Source organism: Diabrotica virgifera, chromosome 2, assembly GCF_917563875.1.
Source record: "Diabrotica virgifera virgifera chromosome 2, PGI_DIABVI_V3a".
Classification (NCBI taxonomy): domain Eukaryota; kingdom Metazoa; phylum Arthropoda; class Insecta; order Coleoptera; family Chrysomelidae; genus Diabrotica; species Diabrotica virgifera.
Genome location: NC_065444.1, coordinates 159278596 through 159296287, shown reverse-complemented (window position 1 = coordinate 159296287; position 17692 = coordinate 159278596). Strand labels below are relative to the sequence as shown.

Below are 17692 nucleotides of genomic sequence, written 5' to 3'. Positions count from 1 at the left end.
GGGCTTTTACATTACCAACCTATTTAATTATTGATTAACAATTACTTATCTGAAAGTTTAGTTGAAAATTAAAGATTTTGTTGAAAAAAGCCAATTTCCATTGGCTTGTGGAATTATAATCTATACGAAAAGGGCTTTACATTACCAAGCTATTTAATTATTGATTAACAATTACTTATCTAAAAGTTTAGTTGAAAATTAAAGATTTTGTTGGTAAATCGGAAAAACACATCTCTATGCAGAATTTAATTGCGGTGCATTTTTATTTAAGTGTTTTTGGTGTAAAGTTAAAATCTTTGGAGTTCTAGAGCAAAAATTGAAAAAAACACGATTTTCGGGCGCCATTTTGTTTATAAGAAAGTAGCACACTATCTGTGGACTTTGCATACCTATATTATTAATATATACAATCATAAGATTCGATTCCAGCAATAAAATTGCTGGTAAATAACTTTTCCCAAAAATGGCCTATTCTCCGATAATCAGCCCAGACTACTTGGTATGTTACGAACCACAGATTACACCACGATCTATAGCTACCAACTGTTAGCAAAGCAATATATCTGCTGTAAACTCTACATATAAGAACAGAGTATCTTGCCATCCAAATCCGCTCGCCTTGATCTGCTCAATATCTCACATGAAAAAAGACTAAAGAGACCTGACCCTTTGGGCCTCTAGTACATATCTGGAGAAACATAGTGTAGTGTCATAGTGCGGTAAAATAATCAAATGTTAGATTCAGTTATTTTTACTTTTAGACTTTTAATAATCATATTATTGCCTGAGCTGTCTACTGTACTAAATTTTATCTATTTGTTCCAAGTACTTGTTGTTATATATTTAGACCGGGCAGTATCGTCGCCCCCGCTAGCGAAATTATTCCGATTCGATTTTTTTGCTCAAACTTACTTAAAAAGAGGTCCTTATAACATATCCACAGGGTGCCGGGCGGTGCCGTGGTCGAAAAATTGTTTAAACAATTTTTTTAAACAAATTCACGAAAATAATTTTTTTTATTTCAAACAATTTTTTTTGATAATTTGGGTCATTCTGAGCAAAAATGGGCTCTTGTCATTTTTCTCTAAAATTGATTGTTGTCGAGTTATATGCAATTAAAAATTTGAAAAATGCGAAAATGGCCATTTTCATGGCTTAATAACTCGATTAAAAATTATTATTATAAAATTCAAAAAGTAACGAAATCAAGTTTCAAACCCCTTATTTATGGTTCTGAAGAGATTTTGGTCATTATTTTATTACACAGCTATTATTTTTAATTATTATCAATTAGCGCTATAGTCCTGGATTTATCGTCACCCCCGTTAGTGAAATTATTCCGATTTGATTTTTTTGCACAAACTTACTCAAAAAGAGGTTCTTATAACATATCCACTGGGTGCTGGGCGGTGCCGTGGTCGAAAAATAATTTTTTAAACAAATTCACAAAAATAATTTTTTAACTTCGAACAATTTTTTTAATATAATTTGGGACATTCTGAGCAAAAATGGTCTCTTGTGATTTTTCTCTAAAATTGATTGTTGTCGAGTTATACGCGATTTAAAATTTGAAAAATGCGAAAATGGCCATATAACTCGACAACAATCAATTTTAGAGAAAAATCACAAGATACCTTTTTTGCTCAGAATAATCCAAATTATCTAAAAAAAATCGTTCGCAATGAAAAAATTATTTTTGTGAATTTGTTTAAAAAAATTGTTTAAACAATTTTTCGACCATGACACCTCCCGGCACCCTGCGGATGTGTTATAAGGACCTCTTTTTGAGTAAGATTGTGCAAAAAAATCTAATCGAAATAGTTTCGCTAACGGGGGCGACGATACAGTTGAACTATAGCGCTAACTGTTAATAATTAAAAATAGCAGCTTTGTAATAAAATAATGAAAAAAATCTCTTCAGGACCTTGAAGAACGGGTTTGAAACTTGATTTGGTCACTTTTTGTATTTCATAATAACAATTTTTGATCGAGTTATTAGGACTTGAAAATGGCCGTTTTCGCATTTTTTAAATTTATAATCGCATATAACTCGACAACAATCAATTTTAGAGAAAAATGACAAGAGACCTTTTTTGCTCATAATGACCCAAATTATCTGCAAAATATTGTTCGAAATGAAAAAATAATTTTTGTGAATTTGTTTAAAAAAATTGTTTGAATCATTTTTCGACCACGGCACCGCCCGGCACCCAGTGGATATGTTATAAGGATCTCTTTTTGAGTAAGTTTGTGCAAAAAAATCGAATCGGAATAATTTCGCTAGAGGGGGCGACGATACTGCCCGGTCTAATTTTTAAATTATAATTTTATATGTCGTACTGGGTGCTCGCCACTGGGCGGCGTCCCACTATGTTATTGCACAATAATTATACATATTGCTTCTTGTTAGTAATGACACGTATTACATTAAATATTGGATGTTAAATAAAAAAAATGTTTTCTTGTTCCCCAGTGCATTTGCCTTTATTCAATAGCCTCCTTGTTTCTTTTCTTAGTTTTTAAGTTTTCTGCTTCAAAAAGGCGTTTTATATTATGCACCTTAGTTTTGATTGGGCAGTTGTCCTGATGCTATATAATAATTGCTTCCTTGACATGATCATTAGATTAAATTAGTTTCACATTCTGATAAAGAATTTAACAGAAGATTAAAGATTTAAAAAAAAGACTAAGTTTTCACTCTAATGGCATATAACATATCCCACCAGAATGAAAACAATGGGAACCTTCTCTGGTTACACCTCCGAGGCTTCTACAATTTGCAAGCCATACGGATGCTGAGACTAAGGAAGATGAGGGAATTCTACAATTTACAATTCACGTCACATCTGCTCAGCGCGGTAAAGTTCCAACGAGACTGGTTCCCTTCATACTCCACACAGAGTAAATGTAAATAAAAAATGAATAACCATTTTCAATTTCGTTGCAAAACGAAAATACAGCCGAACCATATTCCAGTCCAATCAAAGAGTGCTGCAAGCACCTCTACCGGTTTCGAAACTTATTAGTCTCTCATCAGGAGAGAGGTGCTTGCAGCACTCTCTGATTGGACTGGAATATGGTTCGGCTGTATTTTCGTTTTGCAACGAAATTGAAAATGGTTATTCATTTTTTATTTACATTTACTCTGTGTGGAGTATGAAGGGAACCAGTCTCGTTGGAACTTTACCGCGCTGAGCAGATGTGACGTGAATTGTAAATTGTAGAATTCCCTCATCTTCCTTAGTCTCAGCATCCGTATGGCTTGCAAATTGTAGAAGCCTCGGAGGTGTAACCAGAGAAGGTTCCCATTGTTTTCATTCTGGTGGGATATGTTATATGCCATTAGAGTGAAAACTTAGTCTTTTGCTAGCAGTTGCCGCTAGGGCATCTATGCCATTTCGTTCGTTGCAATTCGGGACTGCACGCTGGGGTTTGTTTTGGTTTGATCAGGGAGAGCAGCATATGTGCCTCCTGATGAGAGACTAATAAGTTTCTAAACCGGTAGAGGTGCTTGCAGCACTCTCTGATTGGACTGGAATATGGTTCGGCTGTATTTTCGTTTTGCAACGAAATTGAAAATGGTTATTCATTTTTTATTTTTTATTAAAGATTTAATTCAAGAAGAAAATTGGTAATCAGAAATGGATGTTAACAAGAAAGGAGGAAGATCACAAGAGATATGCAGCATTAAATCGAGATGTGAAAAGAGAAGTAGTAAAAAGTAAAAATGTGAAAACGGATCTAGGACCGAAAATGCGCAGAAGTGGATAGGTATATGGATGGAATAAGAGTTGGGCAAGCGTGGAAGGTGATAAAGTCTCACCGGAGGAAAGGAAAGGAAAAATCTAACATAAAGTTAATAGATCTGAAACACCATTATGAGATTTTACAGATAGAAGATAGATGTAAATTCTAAGAGATCGAAATGGAAGAATTATCCGAACGTACACAAATAGTTGAGATAGCAACCGGAGAGTTAAGCGATGCCCTCAAAAGATCTTAAAACGGTAAAGCAGCAAGACCTGGAGACATCCCAATTATTGAGTTGGTAAAGTACGGACCAAACATATTACATGAGATGTTGGTTCAACTATTTAATAAATGCTTAAAAGCACAAAATATTCCTGATGATTGGAATGTTAAATACATATCAGCTCAGTATACAAGAAAGGGGATAAACGCATATGCTCTAATTATAGAGGAATAACTGTTACCAGCTCAGAAGTGAGGTTGTACGGTCGAATAATAAAAAAAAGAATAGAATCAGAATACGAAGACATGGAAGAACAAAGTGCAGGAAGATCGTGCACTGATAATATATTCGTTCTGCAGCAGGTACTAGAAAAACGGAAGGCAAGGAATCTATCTACCCACCTATTGTTTGTAGATTTGGAGAAGGCATACGATACGGTACCTTTGAAAAAACTGTTTCAAACATTGAGGAAGGTAGGTCTCAGTAGAGAGTATGTGGATGCTATCGCAAATATATACAAAAATGCAAGAAGTGTCGTTAAAGAAGGAAACTTTATATAAAATCAATGGAACAATTCTGATAGTTGGCTGTATAGCATAGTTTAAAAAAAGTTGGTCAGTTGGTCTGTGCCCATTGAACTGGCAAGTACCTAGTTTTTCGAGCAGAGAAGCATGTTGCCCTTTAAGCATGTACTGATTTTAATCTTGTAACATCGACTGGCATTCACCATATTTTTATCAAATCTAACATGTAAACCATATATTATGATATCACCACTTTAATTAGTGTGCTAGTTTCAACTACTTAGCAGAATGCACTGAAGGTGTTCTCAATTAGAACGAAAACATTTTGCACGACATTTTATGAAGTTTTTTAATAAACGATTTTATACCAGTATACAACTTGAAGTTTTTACTTCTGTAGAAACTTTATATCTGAATCATTCCCTATATCAAAGGGGCTTAAACAAGGATGTTGTCTGTCTCCGACTTTATTTAAATATATTCAATCATCACTAGAGTAGTGGAGGAAACAAGTATCCGGAATGGGAATAGATATAGGCAGTGGTAAATGTCTAACAACTTTGTTTTTTACAGATGATCAGGTAGTCGTAACGAATGATGAGGAAGACATAGACTACATGTTTAGAAAACTAAAGAAAGAATATGAAAAATGAGGCCTCAATATGAATATGTCAAAGACAGAGTATCTTGAAATAGGGGATGATGAAGAAGATCCAGAGTTAGAAATTAGAACCACAAAAACATGTAATGAATATAAATATCTCAGATCTATAATATCTAAAGAAGGCACTACCAAAAGAGACATCGAAAAGAGAACGCAGCAGGGCAAAAATGCGGTAAACGTTCTAAGCTCTCTACTGTGAGGAAGATATTAGAAGGAGGACACATACTGTATATTCCAGTGTAGATAGAATTGAAACTAGACAACTAGTGTGGTATGATCACGTGAAACGAATGAATGAAGATAGATGACCAAAGAAAGCTTTAAATTACATACCACACCAAAGAAGAAGAAGGGGAAGACCTTCAGTTGCCTGGGAAGAAAATGTACGGCACATCATGAAAGATAGAGCCATCAAAGAAGACGAATGGATTGACAGAAAACGATGGAAGTCGACATGCGAGAAGCGGCAGAGGCTGTAGGAACCTCGCTCATAGATAGAGATAGATTCTGATAAAGAAATTGTGGACATATTTAGACAGAAAATTCATAGCGTATAGTGTATTATATAAAACAGTTACTTACTTATTATTATGTCACGATCATCATAACCCAGCTCAACCTGTTTTCTTACCATATTTAAAAGATAGTCGGGAAAATAGCTTTGTTTCTTTGTCAGACAACTTTTGATTTTCTTAGTTGGTTCGACGCTGCACTCTTCAATATTTTTTAGATAGTTCTCCTTAGTATCCACGTACAATTTCATCTTTGCAGAACATACATCGAAGTCTGCAAATGTTTGCTAAAAAATACTTATACAGTACACTGGAATAAGTGTTACCCTCCTATTAACTTGTTTATTTTTAGCACATAAGCAAAACGCTCGAACATGTCGATTTTTAAAACGATCATAGTTTATTAAAGCATCAAAGTTTTGAACTTTTGCAATCCCTCTTCCGATGACAGGCATAACTTTGATTTTTTTACATAGCAAAGTACATCATGCGACACCTCATAGCTATTGAAATACTGATTACAAAAATGTATAATACTTTATTGTTTTTTAAGAGCGTAGGCGCAAAATTTCGGTCGAATTCTTTTTAAATGCATTAATTTTTTTCGAATCCTGAGAAAACTAATAGGTACGTATTTTTGAAAAATTTATACGCAGAATGAAATATTACAGTATTACCGAAGGTGGAAAGTTCCTGAGAACTTATATAATGTTTATTTTAATAAGTTAAAGGGGTGAAAAAAGAGACAATTGAGTGTGATTTTTAATTTCAAACATATCATTCAAAAGAAACTTTTTGTTTATTCTAAGGGACTTTCGGTAGTAACGTAATCTTTCATTCTGGAATCTTCTTCATTTTCTCAGGATTCATGCATTCATTTTCTGAAGAAAATGAATGCATTTAAAAAGAATTTGACCGAAATTTTGCGCCTACTTTTCCATTTAAAAAAAAATCAAAGGTATGCCGGTTCCTGAAGAGGGATTGCGTAGAGTTCGAAACATTGAGTTTTGCTTATCTGCTAAAAATAACTAAGTTAATAGGGGGAGGGGGAGGTAACACTTATTCCAGCGCACTGTATAAAGCAAAAATGAATAGTGCAAAAGGTGCAAAACTACTTAGCCACACCATGAAAATATGGAGAGAGTAATAATTGATAGACGGATACGTGAAGAAACTGAAATATCCGATAATCAATTATCAATTTGGCTTTATGCAGGGCAGATCAACAACAGATGCAATTTTAATGTTAAGGCAACTAATGGAAAAATACAGAAGTAAATAAACAAACGCTCATATGGTATTCATTGATCTTGAGAAAGAATATGATAGAGTTTCTCTAGAGATTCTGTGGTGGGAACTTAATAAAAAAGGAGTCCCTGGTGAATATGTAAAGATTGGGAGAGATAGGTATGAGGGAGTAACGACTAGTGTTAGGACAGGTGTGGGAGAGACTGATAAATTCCATGTGAAAGTAGAATTGCACCAAGACTCGGTGCTTAGTCCTTATTTATTCTCATTAGTTTTCGAGAAGATAACAGCGAAACTACAGGGTAACATTCCGTGGTGCTTAATGTATGCTGATGATGTAGTGTTAATAGGAAATAGTGAAAGAGACTTAGAACAAAAACTGGAACAGTGGAGAAAAGCTCTGGAAGAAAAAGATTTAAAATTAGTAGGACAAAAAGAAAGTATTTGGAATGTTCATTTAAAGATGGAGTTACTACAAATAAAATGGTATCTTTGGATGGTGAAATGATTGTGAAAAGCAATAGTTTTAAGTACTTAGGATCGGTAGGAGAAATAGATGGAGATGCATGCAGTAGAATTAGTAGGCCTAGATGGATGAAGGGCAAGGAAGCGAGTGGTGTGTTGTGTGACAGAAAAATTCCAATGAAGCTGTAAGAAAATTTCTAAAAAACAGCCACAAGACCGGCTATGATGTACGGAACTGAATGTTGGGCAGTGAAAAAGAAAGAGGAACAACAAATGCATGTGGCGGAAATGAGAATGCTTAGATGGATGAATGGAGTGACAAAAAAGGATAAAATGAGAAATAAGTATATTAGGGGAAGTCTAGGTGTGGCACCGATTGATGCCAAAATGAGAGAGCATAGGTTAAGATGGTTCGGTCATGTTCAACGTCGAGATGTTAAACACCCAATACGAAGCATAGCTGAAGTGCAGATTCCTGGAAGGAGTAGGAGAGTAGGAGAGTAGGAGACCAAAGAAGACCTGCGGGAGACGATAAGGCAGGACATGTTGGTAAAGGGTATTAACATTGATATGACTCAAGATAAAATTGTGTGGATAAATGCAATTAGGGAAGCCGATCCTGCATAGGGATATGGCAAAGTGAATGATGATGATGATGAATGAATAGCGCAAAAGTAATGAACTAAGACGTGTATTGTTTTTTTGATATATTATTCATATTGACAAGAGTCTACGCAATAGCTATATTTTCTATTTTACGACTTCAGCTGATTCATTGGTTTAAGTGAAACATAGTAAATAGACGAAGTTTTTTTTCTATAGTTTTAGCAGGAACAAGAGTATAGCATACTTATAAAGGAAAATAATAAATGATCTAACTAGTAAGTATCTACCTGCTTAACTATATATATATTGTCTAGAAGCCATCAAATAAAGAGGTATCAGATTTGGGTCTAACATTATACAGGGTGTCCCGAAAAGATTGGTCATAAATTATACGACAGATTATGGGGTCAAAAATAGATTGATTGAACCTCACTTACCTATATACAATAGTGCACACAAAAAAAGTTACAGCCCTTTGAAATTACAAAATGAAAATGGATTTTTTTTCATATATCGAAAACTCTCAGAGATTATTTCTTAAAAATGGACATGTGGCATTTTTATGGCAGCAACATCTTAAAAAAAAATTAAAGTGAAATTTGTGCACCCCATAAAAATTTTATGGGGGTTTTGTTCCCTTAAACCCCCCCAAACTTTTGTGTACGTTAAAATTAAATTATTATTGTGGCACCCTTAGTTAACCACAATGTTTTTAAAACTTTTTTGCCTCTTAGTACTTTTTCGATAAGCCAGTGCTTATCAAGATATTTTGAATATTTGTCGAATCCACCACATATTTGTATATGGTTAAGTAGGATTATAGAGACCTGTTAATAACCTGAAAATTTATTTGTAATTTACATTTTTAGGTATATTTTGAAAAAGAAGCTACATCTCGATAAAAGGTGACTTATGAAGAAAAGACTAGGAGGCAAAAGTTTTAAAAACACTGTGTTTAACTAATGGTACCACAATAATAGTTTAATTGGAACGTACACAAACATTTGGGGGGTTTAAAGGAACAAAACCCCCATAAAATTTTTACGTAAATATATTGAAAAAGAAGCCGCATCTCGATAAAAAATGGCTTATCGAAAAATACTAGGAGGCAAAAAAGTTTTAAAAACGTTGTGTTTAACTAATGGTACCACAATAATGAATTAATTGGAACGTACAAAAAAGTTTGGGGGGTTTAAGGGAACAAAATCCCCATAAAGTTTTTATGGGGTGGACAAATTTCACTATAATTTTGTTTTAAGATGTTCCTGCCATAAGAATGACACATGTCAATTTTCAATAAAAAATCTCTAATAGTTTTCGATATATTGAAAAAAAATAGATTTTCATTTTGTAACTTCAAAGGGCTGTAACTATTTTTATGAGCACATTTGTACTAAGGTAAGTTAGGTTCAATCGAACTATTTTTGACCCCAGAATGTGTGGTATAATTTATGACCAATCTTTTCCGGACACCCTGTACAAGTATGATTAATTGGAAATTATTAATAATTGCCGGCTACTATTAATACAAACCATAGAGCTAAGTAAAAGTAATAAATATGCGAGGATTAATCACATCGACCAGTAATTATTAATAAATTCCGGATTAGAACGGTAAATTTGATAAAATTCAATACCGTTAAGTGCGTAGAAGCTTGTGGAGTGTAGGGAGGTTAGTCACCGCGACATACCAGAGCTAAATACGGCGCATAGCGCATATCCACAGTGTTAGTCAATCTGTAGTTGGAAGCGGCTACTGTGATTAACAATTTATGCCTGGTTGCACCAACAGATCTTAAGCTCCAGCTCAGCTAAACTTAGCTTGTAAATAGGGCTATCGTAAGTATCACTTACGTTGCACCATAATTTTCGATTCTTACCTTATTATCCATTATATCTATTATTATATTAAAATATTCTTATTATATTTTATTCGGATTATATTATATTAATTCTTATCCTATTCTCGTCTTAAGCCTAAGATTTTTTGGTGCAACCAGGCGTTAGTGTATTAAAACATAAGGCTAAAGTAGGATTAAAAACATCCTTACCTCCTGGTACTTTATCCGAAATCAGAAGAAGATTTAGAAGCGATAAGAACCATTCTGATGACGCTGACGATGGAGCAAAGCACCGTGGTGATATGGAACTCAACAGTAAAACCGTGTATTCACAGTTAGCGAATATTGAAGATACAGGTAACACTAACAGCCCAATCGAATATATGGCGTGTGCGATAATTACTGTCAATGAGGAAGACAATGCCAGTATTGGCATTGGCAATGCCAGTATTGGTATGTATTAAAGAAAATGAGGGAGACGAAGAAAATGGCACTGTAATTGACAAAACTTCAAAAGAGAATTCAGAAGACTCGGAATCTTGCTAAACACTCACTTGTAAAAGAATCTGACAGAATGCTAAAGAATTCTAATGATAGGTTCTCTGTTGAAACAGTAGTAGCCTAATAAAATAATAAAAAGTCAAAATGTAAATTCGTACAGGTTAAAACAAATTTTATATCAAAGTTTAGGTGGGTACAAAAGATATTTTCAAGAAAGTTTCCAAATCATGCAAGGGGATCATTGTTTAAATAATTAAAAACGGGTAATTTTTTCAAAAAAAATTACTTTTTTAACTGCTGAGGTAATTCACTAATTAATGAAGGGCTATGGAATTTTTTTCTGCAAAGTTGAGGGGTAAATCTTTCACATAAGACTTACTATATTAAATTTGACCCCCTATTTATTTAAATAATTGTATATAAAACTTTAAAAACAAATTTACAAAAAATTATTTTTAGCGTTTTAAATAAGCACTATAAAATATCGTGTTTTACGGATTAAGTTGCGCTATGTTACCAGTATTAAGCAAAAAAAATTGGTCGGAAAATATTTAATATTTTTTGAGATATTGAATTTGTTTATTAAATGTTACTATATTTTCAGTTGCAAAAACGCTGTTGTTGCCAAAGAAATATTCACCTGCTTAAGATCTCATTATTTTTATTTTTATGTATATTTTCGATAAATGTATTGATACATTTAAATTTCAATTAAACTCCCCCCTAAAATGGCATTTGAAAATTATTCAAATTTGTTTATAATTTGTTTTTTTAATAACGTCGCGGGGATTAAGTATTTTGAAACTACGTTTCGATAATTGGGTTCCTGGGAATTTTTTACTAATTAACAAAATTTTTTTTTCGTTTTTTTTTCTTTTTTTTTTTTCTTGTAGTGATATTACTACGGGCCCTTTTAGGGCTAAATTTTATTAAGAGTATCGAATCTCTAAGTTGTAGATTCTAGACCTAAAAATATTAAGATTTAACTAAAATCTCTTAAACAAAATTTGGCTACTTACTGAGTTACAGGGTGTTTTATTTAAAAATTTAAAAATTATTGTTACCAAGTACTTTAAAACTATTTGACGTATCCTTATCATACTTGGCAGAAAGTGTGGATATTATCTTCTTCTTCTTTAAGTACCGTGCCCAAATTTTTAGGCGTAGGTAGCTTCCATAACAATTTGCCGATATCGTTCTCGATCTTGTGCGGCATGTAACAATTGATCTGCTGATAAGCCAGTCCATTGACGAAGGTTTCGGAGCCATGAATATTTCTTTCGACCAATTCCTCTTTTTCCGTCGATCTTTCCATTGAGTATTAACTGCAGCATCCTGTATCTGCTACCTCTCATTATATGCCCCAGATATTCAAGTTTTCTCTTTTTTATCATCTTCATTAAATCACCTTCGCCTTGACCTACTCTGTTTAAGACTTCTCTGTTTGAAATGCGTTGAACCCAAGATATTCTGAGCATTCTACGATACGACCACATCTCAAAGGCTTCTAATTTGTTCATCATGTTAACCTTCATGATGCAGGTTTCACATCCATATAGTAATACAGGATACACATAACATTTTAGGAACTTGATTCTTAGTTGTAAGTTCAGCTGAGAGTTGCTCAGAATAGATCTAAGTTTCATAAATGCTCCTCTTGCAATTTCTATACGAGTTTTAATTTCTTCATCCGGATTTAGTGTCTCGTTTATCCAACATCCTAGGTATTTAAAATGGTTAACTTTTGTTATTGATTCATCATTGACAATTAGTTGCATAGGGCCGACGTCTTGTTTACTAACCACAAGTAACTTTGTCTTTGTTGCATTTATGTTAAGTCCATTATTGGAGCATTCTCTAGTGACTCAATCTATAAGGAATTGAAGATCTTCGATATTTTCAGCGATGATCGCGGTGTCGTCTGCATATCTGATGTTGTTAATAGTTTTTCCCCCGATTCGAACTCCACATTGTCCTTCCAAGGCTTCATTAAAAATTATTTCTGAGTATACGTTAAACAAAGTTGGGGATAACACACAACCCTGTCTGACACCTCTTTGAATGCAAATTTTGTCTGTTTCTTTGCCGTCTACCAGAATAGAAGCTTCTTGATTCAAATATAGATGTTGTAAAAGTCTCAGATCTTTATCGTCTATTCCAATCATTTCTAGATATTCAAACAACCTATCATGTTGAACTCTATCAAACGCCTTCTCAAAATCTATAAAGCAGACGTAAATTGGTTTCTGTACTTCCCATGATCTTTGAAGTAATGTTAACATTGAGAACAAAGCTTCCCTTGTTCCCAATCCTTCTCTGAAACCGAATTGTTTGTTTCCCATTGTCTCTTCACATTTCTGCTTGATTCTATTAAGAATTATCTTAAGAAGTAGCTTGAGAGAGAGGCTCATGAGACTAATTAGTCTAAAGTCTTTACATGATGATGTATTAGGCTTTTTTGGGAGTGGAATAAATGTGGACTCTAACCATATCTGTGGCATCATGCCAGTCTCGTATATATAGTTATAAATGTTTGTTAGTTGTGAGACATTGTCGTCATCCAGAAGTTGACACCCTACTAAATTGTGATTAATAAACGTTTCTAGCTAGTTCCAGAGGCGTACGACAGGGGATAGTGAATGATTGAACCTTCCCAAATTCTACGCCACTGAGTGAATTACTATTTTAGCGAAATTTTTCGATTCTCCAATACTTTGTATGTAAATAGCTTTATTGGTATCGATAAAGCCATCAGTTTGAGAGATATTGGAAGTTTAAAATGAATGAATGAATGAATCAAAATAACTATGCCGTTTCATTTTTAACGTCCAATATCTCGAAAACTAATGACTTCAGCGTTACCAGTAAAGAGTATATTATTTACTTAGAAAGTATTGGAGAATCGAAATATTTCACTAAAATAGTAATTACCTCAGTGGCGTAGAATTTGAGAAGGGTCAACCATTAACTATCCCATGTCGTACGCCTCTGGTAGTAGCTAGAAACTTTTATTTATCACAATTTAGTAGACTGTATAGTATCCACACTTCTGCCAAGTATGATAAGGATAGGTCAAATAGTTTGAAAGTACTTGGTAAAAATAATTTTTAAATTTTTAAATAAAACACCCTGTAACTCAGTAAGTAGTCACATTTTATTTAAGTGATTTTAGACCAATCTTAATATTTTTAAGTCTAGAATCTACAACTTAGAGATTCGACATTTTTAATGAAACTTAACCCTAAAAGGGCCCATAGTAATATAACTACAAGAAAAAAAAGAAGAGGAAAAAAAGACAAAAAAGTTTGTTAATTAGTGAAAAATTTCCAGAAACCCAATTATCGAAACGGCATTTCCAAATATTTAATACCCGTGACGTTATTAAAAAAACAATTTATAAACAAATTTGAATAATTTTCAAATGCCATTTTAGGAGGAAGTTTAATTGAAATTTGAATTTATCAATACATTTATCGAAAATATACATAAGAATAAAAATAATAAGATTTAATACAGGTGAATATTTCTTTGGCAACAACCGCGTTTTTGCTATTGAAAATAGAGTAACGTTTGACAAACAAATTCCATATCTTAAAAAATATTAAATATTTTTGGACCATTTTTTTTATTAATACTGATAACATAGCGCAACTTGTCCTGTAAAATAAGATATTTTATAGTGCTTATTTAAAAGGCTAAAAATATTTTTTGCAAATTTGTTTTTAAAGTTTTGTGTATAATTATTTAAATAAATAGGGGGTCCAATTTAATTTAGTAAGTCTTATGTGACAGATTTACCCTTCAACTTTGCAGAAAATATTATAGACATTCATTAGTAATTGAATGACCTCAGTAGTTAAAAAAGTAATTTTTTTGCAAAAATGACCCCTTTTTAATTATTTAAACAATGATCCTCTTGTATGATTTGGATACTTTTTTGATAATATCTTTTGTACCCACCTAAACTTTGACATAAAATTTGTTTCAACGTGTACGAATTTACATTTTGATTTACATGTAGTGTAATTTTATTTTACTAGACTATAGGTCAAAGTGTTGAAGTGAGTGCGAATTTCAGAAGTTGATATTCCTAAAATTCCTAAAGCCGATAGCCAAAACATTATTTCCATTATTATTTCTGTTATAGATTAAAAGCTGTACAAGCTTTTACTGGGTGACAGTCACCCCTTCTCGGGGGTAAAAAAACATACGTTCAAGATAAGACCGGAAATGGATAAACTGACTGATTTTAAGCAACCTTTGTTCTATAAAGTTTTTTACGTTAGTCAAGTAAATATTTGATCAAAAAAAAAATATCCTTAGCAAAAGTGTAGCTTATAAAAAGCCGAAAAAAGTGGTGTATCGTTAAAGTCTATCAATAAAGTAAAAACAAAGTTGTAGCTCACAAAAAATACGTTCTTATTTCGTCTAATTCCAAATCACTTTTCGGGAAAAACATATTCAAATTTTTTTTAAAGTGTTCATAAAAAGCTTTATTTTAATTGTTTATAAAAGTTTCTAGCATTAAAAATAAGCGAGTTACGCTCAAAATAAAGTTGGCCCTCTTTTTTTTGCAAAAAAATCATGAAAATCTCCCCGTATGTCAAATGTTTTAGCAAATTTATTGTCATAGCCAACTAGGTAGAATCTTGTATGTTTTTATTCATATTTTACGAACCAACAATCTTACCTACGTAGGTATTTGGATATCTCATCCAATATTAATAAATTAAGGATCAGTCTACAGTAATATCTACTTTTTTTTTTTTAATTATTTTTGACTGAATATTTGCACAGCCACCTAATAAAATTTCACGTAATATTTGTTGCAATGAATGTTTGGATTGAAGAATCACGAATAACTCAAAAATTAAAGCACTTACGTATAGGAAATGCTTAAGAAATAAAAAAGTACCATAAAATATAATTTCATTAGAATACTAAAATATAGGGTGTTCCGTTTAAGAAAACTCATAAAATACTCATTCCGAGTTTTGACCAACCCTGTATATTAATATAAAACTTTTCGCTGTATTATTAATGTTTAACAATAGTAGACTATAATGAAAATCGTTTGAGAATAAATAGAAACTTTGATGTCAAATCACTACAATTCTACAGGGTGTGAATGTTGCTATGAAATTAAGAATAAAACGTAATTATCTTTTAATCTACCTCGTATAATATAACAAAACCCTATATTTTCAAAAAGAAAACATCGAGGAGAATCCAAAAATGTAAAAATATGTTCCATGTTTATATGTTCCATTTAAAAAAACATAAGTTTGTGTCACCCTGTCAATACGGCTGACCCTGTATATCTGAAAATATTTTTTGGTACTATCCGTGCCCCGACTTTTACCTAAATACCGTTTTTTGTATCTCTTACGACAAACGAGTAATTGAACTTTGTCACACTAAATGCCCCACCCTGTATATACAGGGTGTCTGCGTAACTTGGAACCATAATATGGGAAACTTTTTTAATATCAATTTTACGAAAAAAAGTCAATCTTTATAAAGTGCTCTGCATAGTCTAAAACCTAAGATGCAATCATCAAATATCCAATTTTGTCAACAGTATACGAGGTATGTCAAAAAATATGAATTTCGCTCAAGAGAAAACTACCTTTATATTTCAAAATATCAAAAAATTTTATTATGAAAAGTTATCTGTCATTAAAAACCATATTCAAATTTTCCTAAATTACCGATTCCGAACATCATTTTTATTTATTAGACATGTAATAACTCTTTTATTAATAATTTTAGGAAAAAAAGTTATTTTTCATAAAAATCTGTGCATGGTCTAAACCTCAAGATGCAACCATCAGTTATCTAAGTTTGTTAATTTTATACGAGGTGTGTCAAATAATATGAATTTAGAAAGAATTTCTAAATTTTTGATGAAGTCTACTTCAAGCAACAGCGAGAAGCGGAACTACCTGACTTGACAATGGCAAGTGAGATCTTGCCGAAACGTCGTCAAAATAATGGTTTTTCTCAAAACCAAAATTATTCAACGCGGAGTCAAACCCGGAAAACAACAGAAAGCACATATAGCTCCCGCGGAAACTTCAAGTGTAACATATATATATATATATATATATATATATATATATATATATATATATATATATATATATATATATATATATATATATATATATATATATATATACAGGGTGTTTCTAAATTCATGCGACAAACTTCAGGAAGTGATTGCTCGTATGAAATTAATATGGGTTCTTCCTATAACAAAATTTCCTCAGCCCAACCCTTAAGGGTGATATCACCCATAAAAGGTGGTAACTAAAATTGAGTTTTTATTTTTTTTTTTTAATTTCAGTAAAGCTAGAAACTTGAAATTCTGTAATTTTCGTGCACTCGCAAAGGACTAACCACGTGTATTTTTTCAATATTCCTGTTACATTATACGGGGGTGAAAGTAGCAACCCTTACTTTATTTCATATCAAAACTTTTTTTTCGAGACGAAGTTGTATGAAATAAAATTTAACTTAAAATCCTTGTTTTATTTAAAACTTTTTTTTATTCTTAAATTTTTTTCCCAAAACCAATAGCTGCAGAGAAAAAAAAATAAACATCATAATTTATAATTTTTTTAATAAATTGAGTGGAAAACAGTAAAGATGTAAAATGTGATACGATTCATAATAAATGCTGGAAATGACCACCTCTACCTTAATGTTTTTAATTACAAAGTTTTAGAATAGTAAGCTGCTGTCACTTCGACATTCACCGTGTTTACTTAATGTTTATTCAAATTTTAGTAGACTGATGTCAAACACTGTTGTTGGTAGTTACCAATCGAAGTTTACTTGTAAGTTTGTAGGTTGTTATTTTTGCATTATCTGTGTATTGTTTATTTTATAACATGTATACAAACGCTGAAATGGCCGACATGCATTTTGTGTATGGTATGGCAAATGGTAATTGTCGACAAGCTAGACGTCTTTATGCTGAAAAATATCCGCAACGAATAACGCCTCATCATTCCGTATTTGCACGTATTCACAACCGCTTATCCGAAACTGGAATGTTAAAAAGAAATTCAAACAGTACTGGTCGTTTCCGGACAGTTAGAAATGTAATGGTAGAACAAGCAATTTTAGATGAAATTGATGTACACCCGGAAACAAGCACTAGAATAATTGCCAACACCTTAAATATCAGCCATTCATCTGTGTTGCGAGTTTTAAAAGAGCAGCAGTTATATCCTTACCACATCCAACGGGTTCAAGCTCTTTTACCTAGAGGTTTTCCTCAACGAACTAGATTTTGTGAATGGTTAACACACGAAATGCGACAAAATCCTCAATTTTTAAATAATGTATTG

General features: G+C 32.6%; 1 protein-coding gene across 1 annotated transcript in view; it reads right to left on the bottom strand.

The window, feature by feature from the left end:
- The window catches only part of LOC126879687 (uncharacterized), a 69398-nt gene that overhangs the window by 20748 nt on the left and 30958 nt on the right, over nucleotides 1-17692 (bottom strand). The window contains exon 4 of the mRNA XM_050642872.1: nucleotides 5744-5960. Coding sequence (XP_050498829.1) covers nucleotides 5744-5960 — 217 coding nt within the window. The remainder of the gene's footprint in view (nucleotides 1-5743; nucleotides 5961-17692) is intronic.